We start from the raw sequence: 26411 nt of genomic DNA on the forward strand, positions 1-26411 counted from the left end.
TTGATTTAAAATTTTGGATAAGGAATCAATAATTATTTTAAGTATTTTTGGTGATTTGAGTATACTTTAACTATTTCAGATATTTACTTTTGACTATCTATATATATTTTCAAGTATTTAAACCAATTTAAAAGTATCATTCTTGATGTTTTATATACGTTAAATCTAAAAATAATTAATATATATAAGTATATAAATCTATTTTTAGATAAATTCGGGTACCCAAATACTTCAGTTCGGTTCAGATTCGGTTCTCTAAATAACAAACTTTTGAATTATTTGAATATTTAATCAATTTATGTTCGGGTTTGGTACTATATTTTTGGATCGGTATTAGTTCTGTTCCTCGGATTCATTTTTCCAAATCCTAATAATTACATGAAAAATAAATATCAATATATTTTTCAAAATATACACCCGCGCGGGCGCGCGGGTCAAAGTCTAGTTTACAAATTACAAATGAATTTGGTTAACTTATAAACTAATGGGCCGACAAGTATGGTATCCCTTCAAAACCACCATTATACTAAGCCCAATCAGTTTTAGTTCTTTTTTTTTATAACATCTTATTTTTATTATCAAAAAAAGTTTAACATAGTAAATGAATCAAAACATACAATAAATACATTTTTAAGTAGAACATGATAATAGAAAAGTAATAACACAATGCTTCCTAACTCTTTTGCAGGATAGACTGATTCGCTAACTTTATTTATTTTTATTCTCGGTCTTCTATGATCTTGTGTTCGGCTGTCATCTATTGTGATCCAACACCTTTTATTACTTAATAGATCAGTGGATACGATCCATCTGTTACATCGCTGTCCATTCCATACACTCCCGCTCCAGGAGATAACATGTTTTGTTGTAATCCCAATCCATACCATAAATAATTTCTCATATTGACATTGATAAGCACTTAACTCCATCTTTTTCTGCTCCATGTCTTCACGTAAACGAACCATTTTTCCTTTTGTTGTCCTCAGAACACAGAATAGTATTTGATTTACTAAATCCATGGTCTCGATGAACAAAGAAATCAGAGTTGTCTCCATGTAGTTGTATACCAAATAGTGATGAAACACATCTCTCCGAAATAGTGGAGTCACCATCTTCCATGCCAATTTGTCAAAAGAACATGACGTACGCAATCTTTTCCATGGCCATGGTGGTTTAAGATTTCTTTTTTTGTTCCATAGAAATCGTAACCCTCTCAAATGATTCTCTAGAGGGAATAAACCACCATGCCTATCAAGCCATTGAAACTCATCGACAACACAAAGCCACCAAGTTTTGTTTGTCGGTAGATTACACTCAACAATAATGGAGATAATAGACTCACCGATTAGGGAGAACAATGACTCATCAAAAATCTGATCCAAGCCTCCTAATTGCCCCATGAACCAAAGGATAATTGGAAAACTGTTTGTCCGTAATGAAGACATCATGCGACAGTGCAAAGAAGAGGAGAAACAGTGTGATGATAAAACACGTTGCTTGATTTGATAACAAGTCAACGATAATGAGTTTATTTGAAAGATAAAATTCTTAGAAAGCATAAAACAGTAAAAGAACAAGAGTACGAACCGACGCTGGAGCCGGCGCCGGCCGGAAATGATAGCAGAGAAGGGTTGTGTGTTATCGCCTTTGTGTCGCTTGCAGAGAGAAGAAACGGTTTTTTTATCTTGTCCGGTTTTAGTTCAAATTCATATTTCCTTTCAATATACTCTTTTCTTATTTTGTTCTAAAAAAAAAACTTTTTCCGTTATCAAACTTTTTCGACAAGTATGATATCCCTTCAAAACCGCGATTCTCGAAGCACGTGCTGGTATCGACGGTTCTACCCTTCTGGATGAAGGTTTCTATAGGTATGCTTCTCACCGGTCCGGTGTCGTCTCTTCGCCATCTTGAGTGTGGTGATGCATGTGGTATCTCGGACTTTTGTGTATGTTTGTTTCTCAAGTATCTGTTGTGGTTAGGTTAAGATTCGGAGTTGGTGTGTGTTTATCGTCACTGACGTTTGAGGCTGCTGGAAATTCTCTGTGGTGGCTATTATCAGACGGAAAATGGCGACGGAATAACAGCTGGTCTTGAACACACCGGCACCGTGAAATCCCCGACTTTCTGGCGACGTGCTTCTGTGTTCAACGGAGGAGCTCGCTCCTTGCTCCCAGTCTTCTTCCCCCAACCGTTCATCTTTATTCTTGTTTTGTCCGCTTGCAGGTTTAGATCTAAGCAAATGTAACCTAGAAACCACCGTTTCCAGTCATTGGAGTCCATAACGATTTTCGAATCTCCGTTTAGAAATGATTAATGAAATATTTTTAATTTAAAAAAAAAAAGATTTTCCGGTAGATAAATTACCTATTTTAAAATTTTTTAAATTCAGTATGTTATTCAAAGATTTTTTGGACAAGTGATTGAAAAGTGTCAAATCATATAAATTGCTAACTTTAAAAAAAAAATTTGAAAAAGCATTTTAGTTAGCATTCTCCAAACTATATACAAAAATAGTGATGTTGCACCGGAGAAAATTTCTATGGGTCCAAAAGACGCGAACACTTTTATTTAGCTTTTCTCTAGTTTATGTCTTTTTGTCAGTAGTTAGTTTTGTCTTCGCTAACACGTTATCCTTTGGTTCACCCAGAAACATTAGAATACAATTAATTCCTAGACAGACCAGTACAGGCAATAAGTATCCAATGCGGAGGAATTTTTGGTCATTTGTTATTGACTACTTACAAGTCAATATTCGAATTCTTAAAAATGAATAGTCTTTGGTCATTTGTTACTGACTAAAAATATCAACTATCGTCTTTATTTATTCGACTTGTGTCACTTGCATCGTTGAAAGTTGAAGGAAGTCCTATCATCTGAAATAAAAGAAAAATTATAATAAAGGTATTCACTGAGTTGCTGGTAAACCATTCCAACACAGTAAGAAAAATAGTACTAGGTTTTGAGATTTGAAAAATGTAATGATGTATTGTTTGCCAAGCAAGTACTATAGCCTTTATTTGATAATCCAAAGTTGTACAAGGCAAGATACCTCAGAGATAATGATCTTTCATGACAAAGCTAAGAAATATCAATAACTAGGAGGTGTCCGCGCGAAGCGCAGAATATTGTTTTTATTATTGTTAAGAACATGATCTTTTGGATAATGTAATTATGTTGTCGTTTTTATTTAATAAGATCATTATTTAGTTTTTTTTAGTGTGTTATGTAGTAGTAGGTGATAGCTTAATATATTTTGTGTTTGTTTTTTCGAACAATGTGTTGTGTGTATAGTACTTGTTAGTAGTGAAGTGAGCCTCTAACGTAAAATAATATTGAATTTCAATAACTTTGTTGATTCTAATATTAACAGTTTCAACGTCAAAATTTTGTATTATATTTTTTCATATTTTTGAAAATTATAACTTTTAAGATGTTTGTTTGCCTTTTCCCCATATTTTGACCTTGAGCCATCACCGTCTATGTGCGTTACCTTTCTGGTGTACAGTGCTTCTCACCATCACCGGAAAATGATTAACCTTTCTCTTGTTCTTACTTGCCTTCTTCACCTATGAGATTATATGGTGTTTGTTGTAGATCCGATTTATAAGTTTTCAGTTTTTCGGTTGATTCTCACGGCATTGTAGACTTTTCCAGTCAATATTGACTGCTCTTCTTCTTCTTTAGATTTCAGCTAATGTTAGGAAATGCATCTCCTTGGTTGGGTCAGAGTTTAGTCGTCTTTGCTGTTGTATTCTTTGTAGTTGGCTTACCGTCAATAGTCTCTGCTCGTCTTGGTTTTCAAGATCTAGTTTTTGGTGTTCTGACTTCTATGCTCTCTTTAATAGCTCGAGGACGGCTCCATAGTTTGTTGATTTCGTTTTGTCTCCCTTTCCCTCTCTATTCTCGCATCTCTTTGCAGCTTTCATCGCATCTTTGGTGGCTCTCCTTTTCACCATGTTTGCCACTCGAAGTTTCGATAATGTTTTCGTTCATGTATGCTATGTGGGCTTGGAATGTTATTTCTGGTCTCAAGTTTAGTCTCTGATTTCTCGGTGGTTGTCTTCTGTTCTTCCTCCCTCAAGTTGTTTCTATTCTTTCCATGTTTCCCTTGGTATCGGTGTGCGGAGTTACTATCTTGGAGCTTTGGTCTCTTCTATCCAGAGCTTTGTGATTTTTCACTTGCATGGCCGTCTTGCATATTCTTGTTTAGTTTGTGAAGTGTTTCTTACTTTTTTAGCTACTGATTGTGATTCTGGTGCTTTAGGCATATATGTTCATGCTTCTTGGTGGCTTTGGCCTTTCGATTATTATTCTCCCTCTGGCCCGCTTTCTTGGTTATTTGCGTTGGTGCTCTAGTTTCTTATTCTTAGTTTGATTATCTTGTGATATTAATAGTGAAATAAATATATAATTTATAAATAAAATAATAAAAAAATAAAAAAATGGTAAAAGTTTATGCTATTTTTAATTGTGAATAAAATAAATATTTAAAATATATTTATATTATTTTATTTATTTCTTGAATTTTAGGGACCAAAAAGTATGAGAAGTATTATATAGTACACGATTAGAAATTGATTTAGTAAATTGCAATAATCTAAAAGAAGAAGGATTTAAAATACAAAAAAATATGAGTACACATGTCAACAAACCCCCTTCCACATGTCATAAGAAAGGAAAAAACCAACTTTATATATATAGATGATTAAGAAATTGATATTTTTAGGGAACTTTCCAAAAATATCACATTCACACTACAACTTTTCATGTTTACGCTAACCACTTTTATCTTCACTTTTAAATAAAGAAAAAGATATTTATGATCCTAAGGTTAACTAATCTAGACTGACGGTTTAGAATTAAAGGATGGATAGGGTTTTTGGAATGTGAAATTTAGGATTCTAATAAATATATAAATAAATACTTTAAAAATTAAAAAAAAAACATTTTCAAAAATAATTTTTGATTTTCAAAAAGAAATTTTGAAAAAAGGATTCGAAAGAAATACAATTCAAAAAATTATAGAAAAGTTTGAATTTGAAAAAATATAATTCAAAAACATAAATTTCTTTTTGTTATTTATTTATTTATTTATTTTTTGAAAATATCTCTTTAGTGGTGGTAAACATGAATAATGGTACCAAAAAAATGGTAACATGAAAATTTCCCATCTTTTTACATCATTGGTAATGGACAAACTAGAAACTTTTAAGATAACTGGTTACTGACTCTTTCTCCACAACATTGCAGAACAAAAAGGAGTATAATAAGAATAATCTTGTAAATAAATTGATTCAGCTCAACAAGGCTTACTACAAGAGGGTTTAATATAAATGATAGTTGTCAAAGATATTACAATATTCGGGAAACCAATATAAATGTTGTTCACTTGTCCAGTTTTGGTTTTAATTTGGAGATTACACTTCTGCTTCCATTCTCCAATAGAAAATCTAAAATAAACTTCGGTTTGTTATTTGCTAAAATTAATACTTGTCAATAAAATATCTAATTATTTGTAAATTATTGAAGCTAAAATAAATTTAACAAATAACAAATACCTTTTAATGAGTAATAAATTATTTTTTAGCCGGTAATACATATTTTGTAATGAGTAATTAGAATTTTCTATAACAAGTAACGAGCAATAACAAAATAAGTACCAACCCAAGTATAAGAAAATATGACGAGACTTGATACTTAACTATCTAATTATTTGATATGACGAGACTTGATGCTTGTCTATAAAATATCTAATTATTTGTAAATAACTGAAACTAAAATGAATTTAACAAATAACAAATACCTTTTAATGAGTAATAAATTATTTTTTAGCGGGTAATACATATTTTGTAATGAGTAACTAGGTGGTCGGTCCGCACCCTCTGCGGACATAAACATATTCAAATTATTAACTAAGTAGTACATAGTTTTATAAGTAACGAATTTTATATCATAATATCACCGCCCTTGGGAGAAAGCATCAGGTACAAAAAAATGTTGGTACTCAATATTTTACATGGACGAGATGGAACAAAGTAACTTCAGTATCAAGAGGTATTTATTGTGTGTATGTATAATTGCAACGTTCCAAAATAATTTGTATGTTTAAGAAGATATTTTATTTTCAAAATCTGGAATAAATAATGTATAGTTTCAGAGGTAACATATTTTATATTATCACTGCATTTCCATTGAAACCCTCTTTTACCATTTCAGAATGTAATTAATGACATAAAAAATTCAAAATATGGAATAAAAAGTTCAAAATATGTAATAAATATGGAATAAATAATGTTAGAAATGGGTTGAGCAGAGAGAAGATACGAATTGCAGTCGGTGATTTTCGAATCAGACTCTGTCAGCTTATCAAAACTATTAACTCGGCGATTAAATATCCAGCTCTCTATGGAGTGACTGTGGATATTGTATCGCATATGCGGATATTTTATCGCATATGCGGATATTAATATTATGATTAGTTTAATTTTATATGGTTAGTTAATTTTTACATACAATGACATGTATATGCATAATATATATTATATGTATAATAATCACATAGTTATGATTCATTATTTGTGGTTGAAAACTATAAATCTTCTTAACATTATTTAATTCAAGATATAATACAATCTACTTTGCTGTTAGTTTTTATTTTTTATTGTAAAATATACAAATTACATTCATTAATTTTTAAACTCTAAACTCTTGGTAAACCTTAAACCCTTGAGTATACTCTAACCCTTTGGTTTTACCGGATAAATCATAAACAATAAACTCAAAACTTTTGGATATACCGTAAACACTAACTCTCTCTCTCTCCTCTCTCTCCTCTCTCTCCTCTCTCTCCTCTCTCTCCTCTCTCTCTCTCTCTCTCTCTCTCCTCCTCTCTCCTCCTTCCTCCTCCCTCCTCCCCTCCCTCCTCTCCCTCCTCTCTCCGTCCCTCCCTCTCCCTCCCTCTCTCTCTCACCTATTAATAGTGAGAAAAAATGTCTTTATTATTGATTTACAACATTACAATATCGCGAATTCCACAAAAGTAAAACAAAAAAAATTAATTAATAGAAAATCTAACAAAAGCCACATCTTAACCAATAGAAGAGTATACTATTGATAACACGTTTCAAAACTTAAACAATGTAAATGAGCTTCCGTTCAAACGCATGATTGATTCAATCTCCGCCAAAGATAAACTCTTAATTTGATCTTATGATAAACTCAAGCCTGAAAGAATATGTAAAAATTAATTTGATCTACTGACGTTTTCTTTTGATAAAAACATGATAAGCTAAGAATTAATAAATTCTCAATAAATCTTATACTTATAAGGTAATATTATTTTTGGAATATCTTGTTAATAAAGCTAAATGAGAACATCTAGCGAATAGATTGCACCAGAATTTTGGTTGACAAGTCTCACCATAAATATTAAGTTTTAAATGCATGATTTTAGGAGAGAAAATATATTGTCAATTAATTTCGTTTCTCTGACATCTAAAATATCTAGTGAGTATTTAATGAATTAAACAGAGAAATGATCTCAAAAAGATGTTATTTGAATCGAGAAAACACAAAAGATAAGTAAAATTCTAGACTTTACTAAAATATTTAGCTTTCACAAGAAGCTATGTAATAGAATGTTCTCAAATTAATTTTAAAAATGTATCTACCTATAAGTTATGATTATTTATGGAATATATTGTTACTAAAATTACATTTTAAATATAAAAAAGAGAATATCTCGGGAGTAGTTTACACTAATGATTTAATTAACAAATCTTGTCCTTAAAGTTTAAATATTAAAGCATGAGATTAGTAAATAAGATATTATTTCAGTAGAGAAAATACATCCTACTATAGATATTTTAAAAATATAATTGATTATCCAATTTTGATGTACAGTAGAGAAAATATCATTCTAAGTGCACATCTTTTGCAGGATTGGAATGGTGAACTCTTAGAGGTCTGAAATATGACCACTTCTCTCAAATCATCTCTGAAAAAATATAAAACAAAATTACAATCAGCAAACCAAAAAACAAATATGTGTATATATAAGCTTATAATTCTAAACAATAATATAAATCTACAAATTAAAAAAAGAAAAATATTCGCAGCACAAAAAGATGCTATTGAAATGATTTAGCTGAGAGATGTTATCAAATGGAGTAAAATTTTTTTACCAGATTGAGGAACAAAGATGTTATCAAAATGATATATCAAAGAGGTGTACAATCAAATCATATATAGCTTCAGTGGAGAAATCGTCATAATAGAGTATCTGCATATAAACCAAAAGAAAAATCAGCTCTCATGAAATATAAAAGCTTAATGTTCTAAAATAAGAAGAAAAAAAAGTTCATAACATTATTAACATTAAAAGTTCAGAATACAAAGTTCAATTATTTCGTTTCTTCTACTGTGAATGTCTTATTTATAGTAAATTGGTAGACGTTTCTCATTGATTTAGCTTGCATGATAAGCTAAGAAGTAGAATATTCTTTAATAAATTCTCAATAAATCTTATACTTATAAGGTAATATTATTTTTGGAATATCTTGTTAATAAAGCTAAAGGAGAACATCTCGTGAATAGATTGCACCAGAATTTTGGTTGACAAGTCTCACCATAAATATTAAGTTTTAAATGCATGATTTTAGGAGAGAAAATATCTTGTCAATTAATTTTGTTTCTCTAACATCTAAAATATTTAGTGAGTATTTAATGAATTAAACAGAGAAATGATCGCAAAAAGATGTTTTTTGAATCGAGAAAACACAAAAGTTAAGTATTAAAGTGATTTCATTTTTAGTAGTGTCGATGATTAAAATAAATCAAAAAAAAAATTCTAAAAAATCAATCAACAAAATCAAGAGAATTCTTTCCATTTGTAATAAGTAAACTAATTATTACATGTATTAACTAATATTGTTGCGCAAATAATGTTAATAGAGGGATTAAATTATTTTTTTCTTTTTCAATCAGTATTCAATGTTACTTTCCTTTTATAGGGGATCGATGAATTAAAATAAATTATTTGATTTGATAAAATGACTTTAAATTCTAATATATCTATAGACTATATAAAATAATAAACCAAAATATTTACTTGAATTGATAAAATGACTTTATATACCATACTTTCGACAATTAGTTACCATAAATAGTTATTAATAATATTATGTAAGTCATTTAGAATCCAAAATATTTATTTGAATTAATAAAATGGATTTATATACTATACTTTCGACAATTAGTTACCATAAATAGTTATTAATAATATTATGTAAGTCATTTGGAAAATGATGTTAATTGGTCATTAAATTATGTTTTCCCTTGCAATTAGTATTCAATGGTACTTTCCTATTATAGTGGGATCGATGAATTAAATGATATATCGAAATTACAAAATAAGGTAAGTATTTAGAAGGCTTTCCTTTTTAGTAGTGTCGATGGAAAAAATAAATCAAAAAGAAATTCTAAAAAATATTTAACAATAAACAAATATTCAATTTAAAGTAAATTTAATTTTATTAATAATTTATAACATTCTGTAAATTATTTTATAATTATGATAAATTTATTCTTTAAACAACGATAAATAATTTAAAAATAATATTAATAAACATGTTTGAATTTTTTAATATTTAAAATAATTATTATATAATTATATTCGAATACAATTCATCAAGTAGAGTATAAAACAATTATAATTATCTTATATAAAATTTCGTTCATTATATTTTATAGTTTATAAATATTAAAAGTAATAAATAAAAAATTATTAATCTTTTTATAATTTCGAGAATCAGTTTCCATAAATTGTTATTCTGTAGATTATATGGCAAGTGATGTTAAATGATTTTAGACTTACCTTAAATTTTAGATCAAAATTAAATAAATAAAAATTAAAAATCATCGACCAATCAAATTATAAAATTTTTTTTGAAACTTCACCTATGAACGACACGTCACCAGAAATCACTAAAGTGACTTCTCTTTTAATATATAGGGGGATTAGTATTTTCTATAACAAGTAACGAGCAATAACAAAATAAGTAACATACCAAGTGTTAGCAAATATGACAAGACTTGATACTTAACTCAGACATGCAAGTAATAATATTTATTGATTTTTTTCTTAAATAACGAACATAAGTCGAGTATCAAGTAATCATGCCCAGCTTCCTCTAAAGTCTTATGAGCTCTACCGAATGATCGATGTGTTAAATACAATTATGATGCAGGTTTCTATTATAAATCCACCAAGTTACAGTATGTATGTGATCAGCAAGCCATTTCTAAGTATTGCGGGTCTACATTCTTAGAACGATCAGTCTTAATGAAGAAACCAATATGCCTTTATCGGGGATGCAACGCGTTTGGAGGAGAAGCTACATCAGTTTTTTTGAAAAAAATAATCTAGCTTTAGTGCAAATATATGAGGAGGTTTACAAGACATCTTGATTCTATTTGATTGATGATATCGAAGATTAGTTGTTCAAATTCAAACAATCTTGCGTATTACATATTTAAATGTCAAGCTAATGTTAGAAAACGTCAAGCTAATGAAGTGTAATATAGATACTATGTTTTCAATGAAAGTGTAACTTTTCATTAGAATGAAGAGCGTAGCAAAAAGAATCTTTAAACAAAAAACATACAGATATTCAGTTTTAAATTGCAGGTAGTTGATTATCATATCTAATAGAGTTAGAGATTATATGATGATCTGTTATCTAGTGTGAAAAAAAAAATGTGAAACTAAATTAATTTCCTCAAAAATAAATGTTGTTGTTAGTGAATACGAATCGGCGAAAGGTTTTTATCTCTCTCTCTCTTCTCCGGCTTCAGTATCATCCGACCGGTTTTGTCTCCAGCGTCGCACCTATTCTATCAGTGGTCAGCCAACTTTGCCTCTAAAAAACGGTGGATCTTTTAGCATTGTTTTTGCCGGCTTTTTGTTTTTGGAAGGGATGGATTCTTAAGGTTAGATATTGTCCTCTCTCTCTCTCTCTCTCTCTCTCTCTCTCTCTCTCTCTCTCTCTCTCTCTCTCTCTCTCTCTCTCTCTCTCTCTCTCTCTCTCTCTCTCTCTCTCTCTCTCTCTCTCTCTCTCTCTCTCTCTATGATTCAGCGCTTCAAATGATTTCATGCCTCTTAATCTGAATCTCAAACGGTTTCTTCTCTCGCACTCAGTTGGGTTGTTGCATCTTCAAGCTTACAACTATCTATAAAGATGTATGTGGCGCATGTACGTAATTTGGATGAAAAGGATTGATTTTAGGCGGTTAAGTTTGGCGGTGGGTTCGTTTCCATGATGAAAAGTATTATATTGTACACGAGAAAAATTTACGACCGCAATCTTGGCGGTAGAGTTCTCGAAAAATGAGATTTTCAGTCACAAAATACTCTTATTTATTATGATTTATTAATTACTTAAATTTTATTTACTTTTAGAAGGTAAAATCAATTATAATGCAAAAAATACGCAAATAATATTCTAAAGGTATGAAAATTTCTCCCGGTTCAAAAACGCATAGGCCGCCTAGGTTGACCGCATAGGTTAACCGCGGCGAATATGCCCAAATCGGTGTAGCTAGGCATTGAGCCGCCTAATTCTCGCATTGACCGGCTAATTTCCGCTTAATTTTCGCCTAGACCGCCTAATTTTTTTTTCTTTTTTCGTTCTCGTCCGTGTAAACTCGTCCGTGTAAAGTTGTAACACGGTTGATTATTTTTTACTCATTATTGATAGATTTTGTGTAATTATTCATTACTAAATAATTACAATTATCTATCAAACCCAAAACAAACACATAATTACTTAATTTAATATAAAATTCGTACCAAACACACCATAATCTAGATGTTTGACGAATGAAAAAGAAACTTTTTAGAATATATATATATAAAATTATATAATTATGTTTAAGAACATGTGTCATCATGTTTAAAATTAGCTAAATATATTATAAATATATTAAATTGTATTTAAAACTAGATCCCGCATAATTCCCGAGTACTCCCTAATTTTTCGGTAACTCGCTAGGTTCGGAGTTACCGACTAGCGCCTAGCGTAGTTCCGAACAAGGGAATTTCTTTCACTATCTCTCATTTTTTCTAGTAAACTATTACCCTAGTTCTAAAGTAGATGATGTTTTGAAGAGCTTTTGATGTTTTAAAATATATAATATATTTATTTAATTTTAGTTTTATTGGAAACTCTATTACCAATAATGTTTTTATATTTTTGATGATAGGCTGATTAGTTTTCATTTTTATATTAATACTATTTTTAAGAAGAAAATGTATGTTTTAATTTTTTTTGTTTCTTCAACTAAAATATCAACTATTTGGAACAGATGGAGTATATGATAACTCTTTGATGGAGTTGCTCTGATATTTGCTAGCAAAGTAGTTCTTTCGACATTTTATCCGAGATCTGAAAAACAAAACTGAAAAAAGTAAAACTAAAATCAGATAATAATTAACAAATAAGTTCTTGTGTTTATATTTGAAATACTAAAATCAAACCAAAATCAATCCCGAGTAGATATTCAAATATCTGAAATACAATATATATATATATATATATATAAATATTAGTTGTATGTAATTCAAAAATAACTATATATCCAAAAGTAAAATTTATAAAACAAAAGTTTTTCTGTAAATATGTATTAATATAAAAATATTGAATCATCCACAAAAAAATAAATTATCCAACTATTTTATCAGAATTATATGAAAGTATTTAAGTTACCCAATATTTTAATATGAATAATGGTGGATGAGACTCAAGACTTAAGACATTACTTCCCGTGGAAATTAGGGGATGCATTTCCCTAAGTTAGTCTTTTAACTAAAATAGACAAAACATTGTTCTTGTTTGCCTATCATGTGAAATTTCTCTACGCTTCGACGATGACCTTCGTCAGGAAGTAACTACTGCGTCCAACTTACAACAATTCTACGTCAAGAAAAATACAAAAATCAAAACCGTACAATTTTTGTTAATAATATCTATTATCTACAGTTCAAAAAAAAAATATCTATTATCTAGGGGTATGGGTCTAGGAAATAAGATATAGTTTCATGAGGAAAAATGTGAAACACACAGTTCAAAAATGTTTACGATAGAATACAGGCTCGAACAGCTAAAACCTTATTACGTCCCAAGAACAAGCCAATACAACATATTTTTGTCTACTTAAGGTCTGGCTGGTATAACTGCAGCAGTTGCGGAAGTTTGCGGATGCGAGTGGTTGCAGTTCTAAACGATTTTAAGAAATTTATACGACTGGTACTGCAGTTAGAAATTAGTGTGCTTGCGGGATATTTATGACTGATTAACCACCAAATACAACATCGTTTAAATAATAAATTAACAATATTTACATTTTATATAAGTATAAAATATTAAACATCTTAGTATTATATTAAATATAAAAATTATATTTTTAAATTTTAAAAAATTATGAAAAATATTTTTATTTAAAATTTATAATAAAATTAAAATATAATATATATTAATAATTCTATTATTTCAATTTAAATTTTTTTATTTTTGTTTTCAATTTTGTATCTATATTATTTTTAAATAAAGAAAAAAATTTACCCTCCCGTAGCCGCAAATGCCAGCTGGAACCAGTTTTTGAGTTTAAGAGGATTAGAGTAGTTTGAAACGGTTTAGAGCGGTTTGAAATGGTTTAGAATAATTTAAGTGATTGTTGCAAAACGCCAACAATCACTAACAACTGCAAAAACTGCGTGTTTGCGTATGGTAACGGAGAAACATGCTGTTAGTTCTTTTGATATACATGTGACACCTAGCTAGAGTAGTTATGTGGAAGCCACTATAGACATCATTTGAACATATACGTGGTTCTTAATATTATTATGTGATCAACATATGAATGCAATGATAAGTCGACAATCAGAGCTCAAACTACAATCGCAGTCAATACAGTTTGGGATGAATTCGAAGTCCACACGGTTCAAACACTCCAACAGGATGGGAAGATAATTATTTTATATTATTATCAATTCCTTAATCACTAATCAATGAATCTGAATGGGTACGGTACAAGTAGGCATGTCGATATACCAATACGCCGACTTGCCCTCAATTCTTTTCTACTGAAACTAATGTTAGATACTGAACCTAAACAAAGACCATATATTGAACTGCATATTTTATATATTAAAACAAAATTCACAACCTTGTGTGAATTTTTTAAAATGGATCTAATGTACGTATTCTTAAAAAATTATAATATATTTAATCTCTAATCTTATCATTTAAATTTTGGGTCTACTAGAAATTTTTACTGGGCTATAATAATTAGATTTAAACAATAGATGATCCATTAGATTTATAGATAGTATAAATTAAATAGATATAATTTAATATTGTAATATTATACCTCCATATGTTAATTATTTAAATATTTATCGATGTTAAATTTTAAAATTATAAAGATTTTTTTTAAATAACAAAAATCATATTATCTAACAATGATTAATCTTTACTACCTTAAACCAGTGAAAATAAATTTTAAACTATATAGTTTATTTTAAAAAATTAAACAAAAACTAAATGTTTTATTATTTACTCGATAATATAAATCTATGAAGCGAAAAGTTTAATTTTTTTAAACTTTCTAAATTTGTGAAATGTTACAATATTTTTGAATATGACAATAAAATAATATTTTACTAATCTTTATATATATAGTTACGATTTTAATAATGAAATAATAATCCGAAAATATATAAAGAAGAAGATACAAATACATGTGAAAGTTTAAAACAATCTATTCAATGAAAAAAATATAACGTAAAATTATTATGTTTTAAAAATTGATAAACACATATATATTATACTAATATATATATCAATTTAACATTGAAAAAAAATATTTATATAAAAATAATGAAAACAAAAATCCGCGCAGTTGCACAGATCCAGATCTAGTTGAGTAGTAAATCAAAATGTTGTCAAGTTGGTACGGCTAAATAAAACATGGCAGGTCCATAGTAGTCATGAAAATGGATCCTTTATAAAGCCTCGTTTGTAGTAGATACACGTGTTGTTCCTGAAAAAACTCGAAACGGTTAATGTGGACATGCTTCTCAGTAGGCATGGACATTCGGGATCCCAATCGGGTTTTGGTTTTGTTTAATCGGGTCTCAGTTTTTCAGGTTTATCAAAACCAGGTTTATTAGGATTATGTGAAAGTTCGGTTTGAGACATGTTCGGGTTCTATCGGGTTCGGGTCGGAATTAGTAAATCTTTTAAAAACCGTTACAACCCGATGTATTTTCGGGCTCGGGTCCCAATCGGTTCTTCGATTTAAAAATACATGATTTGTATCTACTTTTTAAACCAAAATATAAGTTTTCTTTTTTGGGCATCAACCACTTATAAAATCGGGCTTTCAGCTTTAAAATACCTGATTTGTACCTATTTTGTAACCAAACCACAAGTAAAATCGATTCAAAAATAAGAAAAAACATCAAACATGATTATTCAAAATCAAACGAAAGGTAAACATAGTTAATGATAAAAGGAAAACCAATAAATGAAAACATAAAACGAAAACCAAGTTCTCATGAAATGAGAAACATTATTCAATAAAAACAAAACCAAAATCTAAAAACTTCAAGTTTTAACCGCCACCTTCAACGATCAACCTTCATGTACTAGATAATTATTTTAGATGTTCAATAATATCTTTGTGTATTTTTGAGACATATTAGGAATTGAAAATATGTTTGGTACAAGTTATTTTTTTGGATTTTGAATGTTTCAGGTTTTATTGGGTATCCATTTAGGTTTGGGTTCAGTTCGGATAATACCCATAACTTGAAATACCGTAAAACAAGATCCATTGGTATTTATGTGGGATTCGAATCAGTTTGCATTCATTTTTATCGGATTCTGTTCGGTTTATTTGCCCAGCCATACTTCTCAGAAACTTCACGATGTACGGTTGGATCAAATCATATTTGTTCTATTAGTAAATAATTTAATTTTATATGGTTTGGTTTACTGCTTCATAATGTTGACCATTAATTTAAATTAATTTAAATTTTATCTTATTTCTTTTGTTTTAATTTATATACTATAATAATGATTCGAATTCACTTTTACTGTTCCATCTAATGTACAGTTTAAAACTTGAGTTATGGAAACAGTTTTTGTGAAGGTGATTTTCGTTGGTATTACTAGGAAACTTCGTGGATGATGAAAAACCGACTCTTTAACTCTTTATAAATGCAATGCAGATAGCATTGACATCGTTACATCAGCTTTCATTTTGCCTTGATATTCAATCAATCGCTGCCACAGAGAAATTTATAGCCTCTGGTTATTTTTCTTGTTTTCGGTTTAGCAACTCCAGTTTTAACAATATCAGAGTCAATGGCAACACAAGTTTCTGACCATGCAAAGAAGGGCAATAGTGTGGGAGTCAAGTTTCTCCTGGAACTCCCCAAAACCCTAAGCACATCAAGCAAGAAATGGCATCAAGCATTCATCAAGATTTACAGCTCAAGAACTATCCTCAACTGCGCCAAACACACCATCCGAAAACCAGGTTTGTTTCCACGCTCCATTTCCTACACCGCCATTGATCTTGAACATCATCAAGGAGACTTCACGATCGATCAAGAAACCTTAAACAATCTAGTGAAGAACAAGAACCAAGAGAAACTCGAGTCTCTTGGTGGACCTAATGGCTTAGTCTCAGCTCTCAAGACTAACACGCGTCTAGGGATCAACGAAGAAGCCGATGAGATTCAACTTAGGCGTTCAACGTTCGGGTTCAACACTTACACCAGACCACCATCGAAGAGTCTCCTTCATTTTGTGGTGGAAGCTTTCAACGACGTCACGATTCTCATCCTTCTCGGCTGCGCAACGCTCTCACTCGGGTTTGGGATCAAAGAGCACGGACTGAAAGAAGGATGGTACGATGGAGGAAGCATATACGTAGCGGTTTTCTTGGTGGTAGCTGTCTCTGCGGTCAGCAACTTCAGACAGAACAGACAGTTCGATAAACTCTCCAAAGTAAGTAGCAACATCAAGATAGATGTCGTTAGAAACGGACGTCGTCAAGAAGTATCCATCTTTGACATTGTCGTTGGAGATATCGTTTGTTTAAACATCGGAGACCAAGTTCCAGCGGATGGAGTGTTCGTTGAAGGACATTCGCTGCATGTAGACGAATCAAGTATGACCGGAGAGAGCGACCACGTCGAGGTAAACCTAAACGGAAACATATTCTTGTTCTCCGGTACTAAAATCGCTGATGGGTTTGGTAAAATGGTGGTTACTTCCGTTGGGATGAACACAGCTTGGGGACAAATGATGAGTCACATCTCCCGCGACACAAACGAGCAAACCCCATTGCAAACTCGTCTCAACAAGCTCACTTCGTCTATAGGTAAGGTCGGTTTACTCGTAGCGTAACTAGCGTTCTTGGTTCTTCTTGTTCTGTTAGTCCGTTATTTCACGGGAAGCACGAAAGACGAGAGCGGCAACCGCGAGTATAATGGTAAGAAGACGAAAAGCGATGAAATCGTGAACGCGGTTGTTGAAATGGTTGCGGCTGCGGTTACGATCATAGTTGTTGCGATACCGGAAGGGTTACCATTAGCTGTGACATTAACATTAGCGTACTCGATGAAGAGAATGATGAAAGATCAAGCTATGGTGAGGAAGCTCTCAGCTTGTGAGACAATGGGGTCTGCTACCACTATCTGTACCGATAAAACTGGTACTTTGACGCTTAACCAAATGAAGGTAACCGAGTTCTGGTCCGGTTTAGAATCAAGAAACGCTTCTTCTTCTCTGTCTCGTACAGTTCTTGAATTGTTTCACCAAGGAGTTGCAATGAACACTACAGGAAGTGTGTTTAAGGGTGATTCTAATTCATCTGAGTACGAATTCTCCGGTTCTCCGACGGAGAAAGCGATCTTAAGCTGGGCGGTTGAGGAGCTGAAGATGGATATGGAGGAAGTGAGGAGAGAACACGATGTCCTACACGTTGAAGCTTTTAACTCAGAGAAGAAGAGAAGTGGTGTACTGATAGATCACAGTTCACTGGAAAGGAGCTGCTGAGAAGATTCTAGCTATGTGTTCTACGTTCTACGATGGCTATGGAGTCGCGAAAGAGATTCAAGAAGACGATAAGGTTAAGTTCGAGAAGATCATTCAATCAATGGCAGCTAAGTCCCTCCGCTGCATCGCCTTTGCGTATTCAGAACGTAACGATAACAGCGAGACGAATAAGCTAAAAGAAGATAATCTCACCTTACTTGGAATCATCGGAATCAAAGATCCGTGTCGACCAGGAGTCAAAAAAGCCGTCGAGGATTGTAAACTCGCCGGAGTAAGCATCAAAATGGTCACCGGAGATAATATTTTCACGGCGAGAGCAATCGCTGTAGAGTGTGGGATCTTAACACCTGAAGACGAGACGAACGAAGACGCCGTGTTAGAAGGAGAAGCGTTTCGTACCTACACGCAACAACAACGATTAGAGAAAGTCGAAAGGATCAAAGTGATGGCGAGATCTTCGCCGTTCGATAAGCTCTTGATGGTGAAATGCCTCAAAGAGCTAGGTCACGTCGTGGCGGTTACAGGCGACGGAACAAACGACGCACCGGCGTTGAAAGAAGCGGACATCGGACTCTCGATGGGGATCCAAGGCACGGAGGTGGCGAAGGAGAGCTCCGATATCGTGATCCTCGACGATAACTTCGCCTCCGTCGCGACGGTTTTGAAATGGGGGAGGTGCGTTTACAACAACATCCAGAAGTTCATCCAGTTTCAGCTCACCGTCAACGTGGCGGCTCTCGTGATCAATTTCGTCGCGGCGGTTTCCGCCGGTGAAGTTCCGTTGACGGCGGTTCAGTTTCTTTGGGTGAATCTGATCATGGACACGCTCGGCGCGTTGGCTTTAGCTACAGAGAAACCGAGTAACGATCTTATGAAGAATAAACCGGTCGGTCGAACCGGTCCGTTGATTACAAACGTTATGTGGAGGAATCTATTGGCTCAAGCGGTTTACCAGATCGCTGTGTTGTTGGTGTTTCAGTTTCGAGGGAGGGAGGTTTTTGATGTGACGGAGAGAGTGAAGAACACTTTGATATTCAATACGTTTGTGTTGTGTCAAGTGTTTAATGAGTTTAACGCGAGGAGTCTTGAGAAGAAGAATGTGTTTGAAGGGTTGCATAAGAACAGGCTCTTCGTTGGGATTATTGTGGTGACTGTGGCTTTGCAAGTTGTGATGGTTGAGTTCCTCAAGAGATTTGCTGATACTGAGAGGTTGAATTGGGGTCAGTGGGGAGTTTGCGTGGCGATAGGGGCTGCGTCGTGGCCGATTGGATGGTTGGTGAAGTGTGTTCCGGTACCGGAGAAGCACTTCTTTAGCTATTTGAAATGGAAGAAGAGATCATGAGAAGCTTTTTTTATGTAGAAATGGATTTGATTTGTGCATGGGATTTGAAGTAACTATTTGTTTCTTTTCTCCTAGTATTATTTCAATAACATTGAATTCTTTACATATTGTCATATATAGAGTGATAAATTTAGATTACAATCTTTCTAGAAGGGGTTAACATTTGAATCTGTGGCATGTTCTGATACATGAACATGGACTCTCCTCTGGAATGTAGTTAACCGGGCATATTCAAGTTGGATAGGTAAAAGTTTGCACAAGAAGACACAGACTTTTGCATCACACCATGAACCATCTTACCTTTGAAGATCTTGAAGGTGAAAAGTGAAAACAATGGGGAAGACATTTTTTTCGCCAGTGATTTCCTTGATTCTGCACTCACCGATTTCCTCTAAACTTTTGAGTGTCACGAACCTTGGTAAAGGCATCTATTAGGCGGATCAGAATAGCCTTATGGATCATCATGAGCCCGTTTGGATTCACCTCATCAGCTGGAATCAAGATTTGACTTTGATGAACATTTTTCAGCTTCTAACTGGGAAAGATTCAGTTACAAATCACGAGAGTTGTTGCACTACTCCTCTCAGATGACTAGGAAGGGGAAAAAAAGAGATCATTGGGCAAATAAAAGGGCAAATTAGCATCTCAAAGGTGGTTTATTTCTAAGAGAATCTGAGTCAGATGTCGTAATCACATTTTGATTCAAGATTGTGCATTCTACGGTAGCAAGTTACCAATTGTACCTCTTTACATAAAATATTTACCAAAATGATCAACTTCAGGTTTTCTTTCAGACATTTCAGCAAAGAGTTTGCATTCATGTAAACATGCAAGTGCTAGTCCACAACTTTGAAAAGTTGCATAGAAATAGCAAAACTGCTTCTTGTTGTTTCATATAAACACAATCGTTTCATATGGTACAAGTTTTCACCAGACGGTGGTTTGATCAAATATTACAGCTTTCCTAAAGGAAAAACAGTCTTTTATGTAATTTATTTTGAAAAAAAAGGTCCGGCCAGATTGTTTATATATAGGCTTCTCCTATACAAAAACTACTGTTGCCTCAAGGTCCACAACACAAAGCAGATACAGTTTGAAACGAATCATAGACAGTTTCTTTGTCTCTGTCTTTGTCTTAGGCCGGAACCGGTAGTTTACCTGCTGGAGTCAAGCTGTCATAGTAATCAACAAGAACTTGCCATCCACCTGGGCACATGAATCCATCCGGAGGGTTTTCTTTGTTCTTGGCCAATGTGCGCATCTGAGAGAATGATTTTATCAGTAAACCATGAAAAATGTAAGGTTGGTGTTGGGAAAGTAGTGAAATTACCTTAGTGCCGGAGATGAACAAGAAATCTTGAGGCCTCGAGGGATCAAAGAAAGCCATTTTGCCTTGTGTCTTGTCATATGCAGCAACCTGACATAGAAATCAATAAATCAGATCTCCCAACACTCCCAGAAAAAAACAAAAAAGTGTGAAACTTTTGAATTGGGTTTTCATATACCCTGAAAGGAAGGATATTGAGTCTTTCAAGTCCAGGGGCCATGCTTAGTACTTTCTTTCCATGATCGGCATCGTAGAGATCACGTTTTTCAACTGGGTGACCCATCCCGGCTGGATCACGACCCACAATGTAAAAGTTTGCACCGGCATTGATTCTCGCCTTTGCGTGCCACTGCACTTCGGTTGGACCAGCATAATGCATAGGAGACGGGAATATCGAAACCACTGTTGTCTCTGGATCAAGAACACCGTCCTCTAGCACCTGTATTTAGAATTCTAAACCCATTTAGCATCTCAACAAAACAGCAAATGTTGTTTCTCTCACTCAAAGACACAAGCGATAATACCTTCTCGTGCTGCTTCATCCTCCAACTTAGAGGAACATCATCAGCCTTTGTGTACCCTCCTAACGGATGAAGCAAAAGAATAGGATTTTTGTATCCCATCTCAAGAAGTCTCCTCCGAGTATCAGTCATAAGAAGTGCATGACCGTTGTGAACCGGGTTCCTAAGCTGGAAAGCAAAGACAGCATCCGCGCCACGCTTCTCCAGCTCCTTGCGAAGCTCAGCAGGGGAAAGCCTAAAACGGTCAAGCCCATCATAGTACTTGACTGGCTCAAGAACCTCGAGATCACCCCCAATCAGCCAGTTTCCAGCGTTGGTAATGGCTTCTTCTACGTAAGGCAAACCTGGAGCCGTCGTACCCCAAGTTCTTGCTATTCTCTCTTCCTTGGGATGTTTGTAAATCTCAATGCTGATCAAACAAACAAAAAAAGCAAGATTCAGGAACGAATAATATAACTTCAATCATTAAATCTATAAAATCGACAAAACTAAGTACAAGAAAATAGGATTTGAAGAGACATGAGATCCAAAATGTATGTACTGACAAAAGAACAGTATAACCTAAGGTTAATCAATCATATGAGCTTACAGTAGTGTTTGTATCAAATGAGTGACAGCTAAAGGGACGTATCAGATCTATATAGCATATAGTTCAATCATGAATCTATAACATTGACTTCAACTCAGTAGAGACATAAGATCCAAAACGTATCTACTGACAAAAGAACAGTATAACCTAAGTTTGATTCGTCAAACCTATGCAGAGGTATATTGTTTGGAACTTTACTTTACTAAACAACTTGCTTGATAGATAAGTTATGAATGAGGAGGCTTACTCGCTGAGGATAGCGACGGGGTTACCGTCGGAACCAACAAGCGCGACGCGTTTGGACTCGCCGATACTAGCCTTCTGCTCGTCGTCAATAGCGAGGACGATAGGCACGGACATGTTGACGACGGATCCGTCGTCAAGACGAAGCGAGTTGAAATGAAGAGTTTGGAGGAACTCGGATTCTCTCATGAAGCCTCCGAGCGGACTTGCCCAGCCTTCGCTCAGCACGTGCATCCACTGCACGTCGATCGCCGTGAGCTCCACGCGTGGCAGCTCCCCCGCCTCGTGCTTCTTCTCCCGCCGTCGCGGCTCCGCCACCACGAGCTCCACGAGCTTCCCGCCGTCGGGGGAGATGAGTCCGGCGCGGATTACTCCGCCGCGACGGTGCGATTTCGAGGGGAAAGAGACGGTTGCGGCGGAGAAGGGGAGATCGGAGGATGGAGATTTGGAGAGAGGCTGAGAGAGGAAAGGGGATTTGCTGAGGACGGCAGACATGGAAGCCATCGAAGGTTCTCTCTCAGGCTTCCGAGTTAAGATTTGAGAGAAAATGTTTGTTACCAAATTCAATTGTAATTTGGTTCTTGTGGAGCTTTTTATAGACTTGAGAGTAAACAAGGACCGTTTATGTACCTGGACTGTAATTATATTAATTAGTATTATAATCATTATTAAATGATAAATACTACTTTAGATACTCCAATTATTTTTTTTGTCATAAATATGGCCAAAATGTTTTATTAAATAAGTAAATATACATTTATATCCTGAAAATTAGTTAATGAACTTTAGAATTTAGAGTTAAAAGTTGGGGTTTTGGGGTGGAGTTTAAAATTTAAATATTAAAATTTTAAAAGTAGTTTCAAAAAACATTTTCCAATTTCTAAAAACAAATTTGAAAAATAAAAAAAAATTGAAAAAATCAAAAATTTTTTAAATAAAAAATTAGAATTTGAAAACATATAATTCAAAAATATAATTTTTATTACTATTTATATATATAAAAAGAGATAGAAAAATCTTTTGGCTCTTTAATGAAATTTTTTTAGTGATTTTTTTTAATGTTTTTCTGTGAGAACAAAAATTTAAAAAAATCTACTTGGAAGAATTGCCAATATTAAAATTCAAAATATTAGATAAACGCCCTATACATGTATATATTTATTTTTGAGAATTTGTACTCCCTACACACAAAATCTACCCTATTTGCATTCCATACCTTATTTCCCCCTAATTTTCTTCTTCCCATCATTACCATTTTCCCCTTATTATATAGTATCCCACTTTTTTTAGTATATTGAACTAATTTGCTCTATTTTTTATAAAAAAAAAAAAAATCTACTTGGAAGAATTGCCAATATCTTGCAAGAGTCCAAAATTTTTGGTTTTGCTCATTAATTGATTGTCACAATAAAAACTTAGAAATTTTATTACATATTCATTAATGTGTTCTATATCAAAAATTGTGATTCAGATTTCGAACATATAACTTAGTTATATAAACATTTATACATATTAACAGAAAATATTTGATATAATGTAGATACTAAATAGAACCATTGACACCACATTTCATACATTGTTAAGTATAAGTACATCTGAAGTCATCAACCGTGAATCCGTAAAATCTCTAAATAATAAGTTTTATAATTGAAAAAATAGTAAATCAATACTAAAAAAAATTTTTTTTTTTGTAGAAAGGGTTTTCAAATTTTTTTTATCAGTATTCATTTTTAGTAAACCAAACATAACATGAGAAAAGAAAAACACATTTGTTCCGTAATTTCCAAATGTGTTCACATGGTAGATAATGCGATTCTTCCATATTCCTATTCCAAGGGAAAGTCCAAAAAAACATCCACATAACTGAAACAGTAGAGGTATTTTAAGGCTAACTAGAGCTTGACCCGCGCACCCGCGCGGATATTCATTTTTGGTTTGCAAAAAAAAAATATTTATCTTATATAAATGGTAATATATGTTTTTAAAATTTATATATATACATATATATATATATATATTAAATAATTATTTAATATATTTCTAAACAAAATCATTTTAGAATTTATAATGAATAATTTTATTTTATTTTTTGATCTGTCAACTGTTACAACCCTATTTTTAAAATATAACTCGTGTGTTCATGCAAATGTATTTTTTATGGATCAAAATTTTAATGTTAAATAAAATGGATATCTATTTTTATATTTGATTTATACGATTAAATAATTCAATATATTATTTAAAATTTTGTGGTTTATATTATGAAGTTTTATAACACTTTTATGTTTTTTAGACGTAGTTAATATACCAAAATAAAAAATAACCCCCCTGTAATAATAAAATCTTGTTACATTTTTGACATTGATTAAGTATAATTTATTGTTTACCCAGATTATAGGAAACATTTTTTAAATAAATAAACATAATTTGTTATATTTTATTTTAGGAAAATGCATTAATTAAACTATAAAAAACAAGAATACTAAAAGATAGGTAAATTTATTACTTCAGTGGCATTCAAATGTAAATAACTTTGAAAACTAAGGAGCAATTTATATTGGTACTTCTCTTTTAATAATAGAGATTACAGTATGAATACTTTTTGTTGTTTATGAAATAAATAAAATTTAATTAAAGGTTAGGAAAGGTGAGGTCAGTGTGTGGACCGATGCTACTGTTGAATATATCCAAGAATACGGTCAGGTTCGACCATCAATTTGCTTATGACAAACACCACTTGCTAATAGAATATTTACACCACTCGGACTGCCACCTCACATCATCACGAATATTTGTTTCCCTTTGTAAAACTTTTTCATTTTTAAAAATCGAATGAATGGAAATCAAGAAATAAAATATATCGACCGCAGAAATTAAACTATGCATGGTCCATTTGTTCACGTTGTTGAATTTTTTTTTTTTTTTTGGTAAAAATGTTAAGGTGAATTTTATTTCTTGAGGTTTCATTGTTCATGAATGATTGACTATTTATGGAATATGGAACCTTATATATATAGTTTATAAACTCACAATCATGTCATCACTGTATTGATTATGAAACTACATACTTCAAGAACTTTTATAATCTACTCGACATTAAAACAGTTCTTCAGTTTCAGAATTGTCTTTCTATCCGTAAACCACATTATGTACAGTGATGACATGTTTTAAGTTACAACATGCAATGAATGAGAAAATCAATACAGTACAGCTTTCTTTAAAAACATGTGTTTCTCAATCGCTTCATCCTTGTGTACATTGACAATAAAATAAAACGTCTTCCACTAAACTGATTTTCATACTACTTCTACATCATTGTAAACGTTTATTTTTATTTTTTTTGTTTCCTTGTTTTCAAAAAGTTGAATGACACTGCGGGTAAATTTGGTTTAGTGACTAAAACTCTTACATTATCAATAAGGATTCAAAATTTACAAGTGCAAATCCGGTTGAGAAGGATTTATTTCAATAAGAAAATAATTTAACATATTTTAAACCTCATCCTAAGAAAATATAGGACCTACAGAATAAAGTCTAGTCGTTAGAAAAATTGTGTAGGCAACAGATTGGATCAATATTGAATAACTGGGTCACAGGAAATATAATAGACGGAGTATATGTTCATCCCGTTCATCTTATAACAAAGATTTTAAAATTTGGCCGACCGATTTAAAAAGATTATAAAGCTCATCAGTTTTGACCAGACTAATCTTTGAATCGAAGCTGCCACGAAATTGTCTAATTTTCTTCATATGTCAACTTTCTTATAGACAATGAGGCGCACGTGGATGCATTTGACTAAATGATTTATTCGTAAAACTAAAGGTAGCTAAAGAGTTGGATAATGTAACGGTTGATCAGTTTCTTGGTGGCTGGGAACCCCACATTCAACATGTGTTAAATAAAACATTCATGATCGACCTACCTGTTTTTCTCTCACAATTATCAACCCCTGATTAAATAGTCTTCTCTTTCTGTTTTACGAAAAATATTGTTTTGACGCATTTTTCTCATCACACAAATATATGATCATTTTAAATATCAATACAACTTATATTTATTTTAAACTTAATATTAACTACAAAATGTATGCATCTTATAAATAATTTTATTTACCTTAAATATTATTAATTAAATATGTGTAATATATGGCTGAGCAAATAAACCGAATTCGAAACTCCGAACCGAATCCGATCTGATAAAAATGAATTTGAACCGAACCCGACATAAATACCGAATAGATCTTGTTTTATGATATTTC

At 32.4% G+C, this 26411-nt stretch overlaps 1 protein-coding gene and 1 pseudogene across 1 annotated transcript; one reads left to right on the top strand and one right to left on the bottom strand.

The window, feature by feature from the left end:
• Positions 1 to 16212: 16212 nt before the first annotated feature.
• On the top strand, positions 16213 to 20114 carry LOC106451779 (annotated as a pseudogene).
• A 224-nt stretch (positions 20115 to 20338) lies between these two features.
• Positions 20339 to 22744, bottom strand: LOC106451780 (ATP sulfurylase 1, chloroplastic-like). Its single transcript, XM_013893754.3, has 5 exons — positions 22155 to 22744; positions 21322 to 21727; positions 20976 to 21236; positions 20801 to 20887; positions 20339 to 20731 (listed from the first exon to the last, which is right to left on the bottom strand). The coding sequence occupies exons 1-5, from the start codon at positions 22652 to 22654 to the stop codon at positions 20606 to 20608; spliced, it is 1380 nt and encodes a 459-aa protein (XP_013749208.2). The 5' UTR covers positions 22655 to 22744; the 3' UTR covers positions 20339 to 20605.
• Between the last annotated feature and the right edge of the window lie 3667 nt (positions 22745 to 26411).

Source organism: Brassica napus, chromosome A5, assembly GCF_020379485.1.
Source record: "Brassica napus cultivar Da-Ae chromosome A5, Da-Ae, whole genome shotgun sequence".
Classification (NCBI taxonomy): Eukaryota; Viridiplantae; Streptophyta; class Magnoliopsida; order Brassicales; family Brassicaceae; genus Brassica; species Brassica napus.

Coding starts and splice junctions, on each gene's coding strand:
- LOC106451780 (XM_013893754.3), bottom strand. CDS start 22,654: ATGGCTTCCATGTCTGCCGTCCTCAGCAAATCCCCTTTCCTCTCTCAG. Junction 21,728..22,154: donor CCCGTCGCTATCCTCAGCGA/GTAAGCCTCCTC, acceptor TTGTTTGATCAG/CATTGAGATTTACAAACATC. Junction 20,732..20,800: donor TGTTCATCTCCGGCACTAAG/GTAATTTCACTA, acceptor TCATTCTCTCAG/ATGCGCACATTGGCCAAGAA.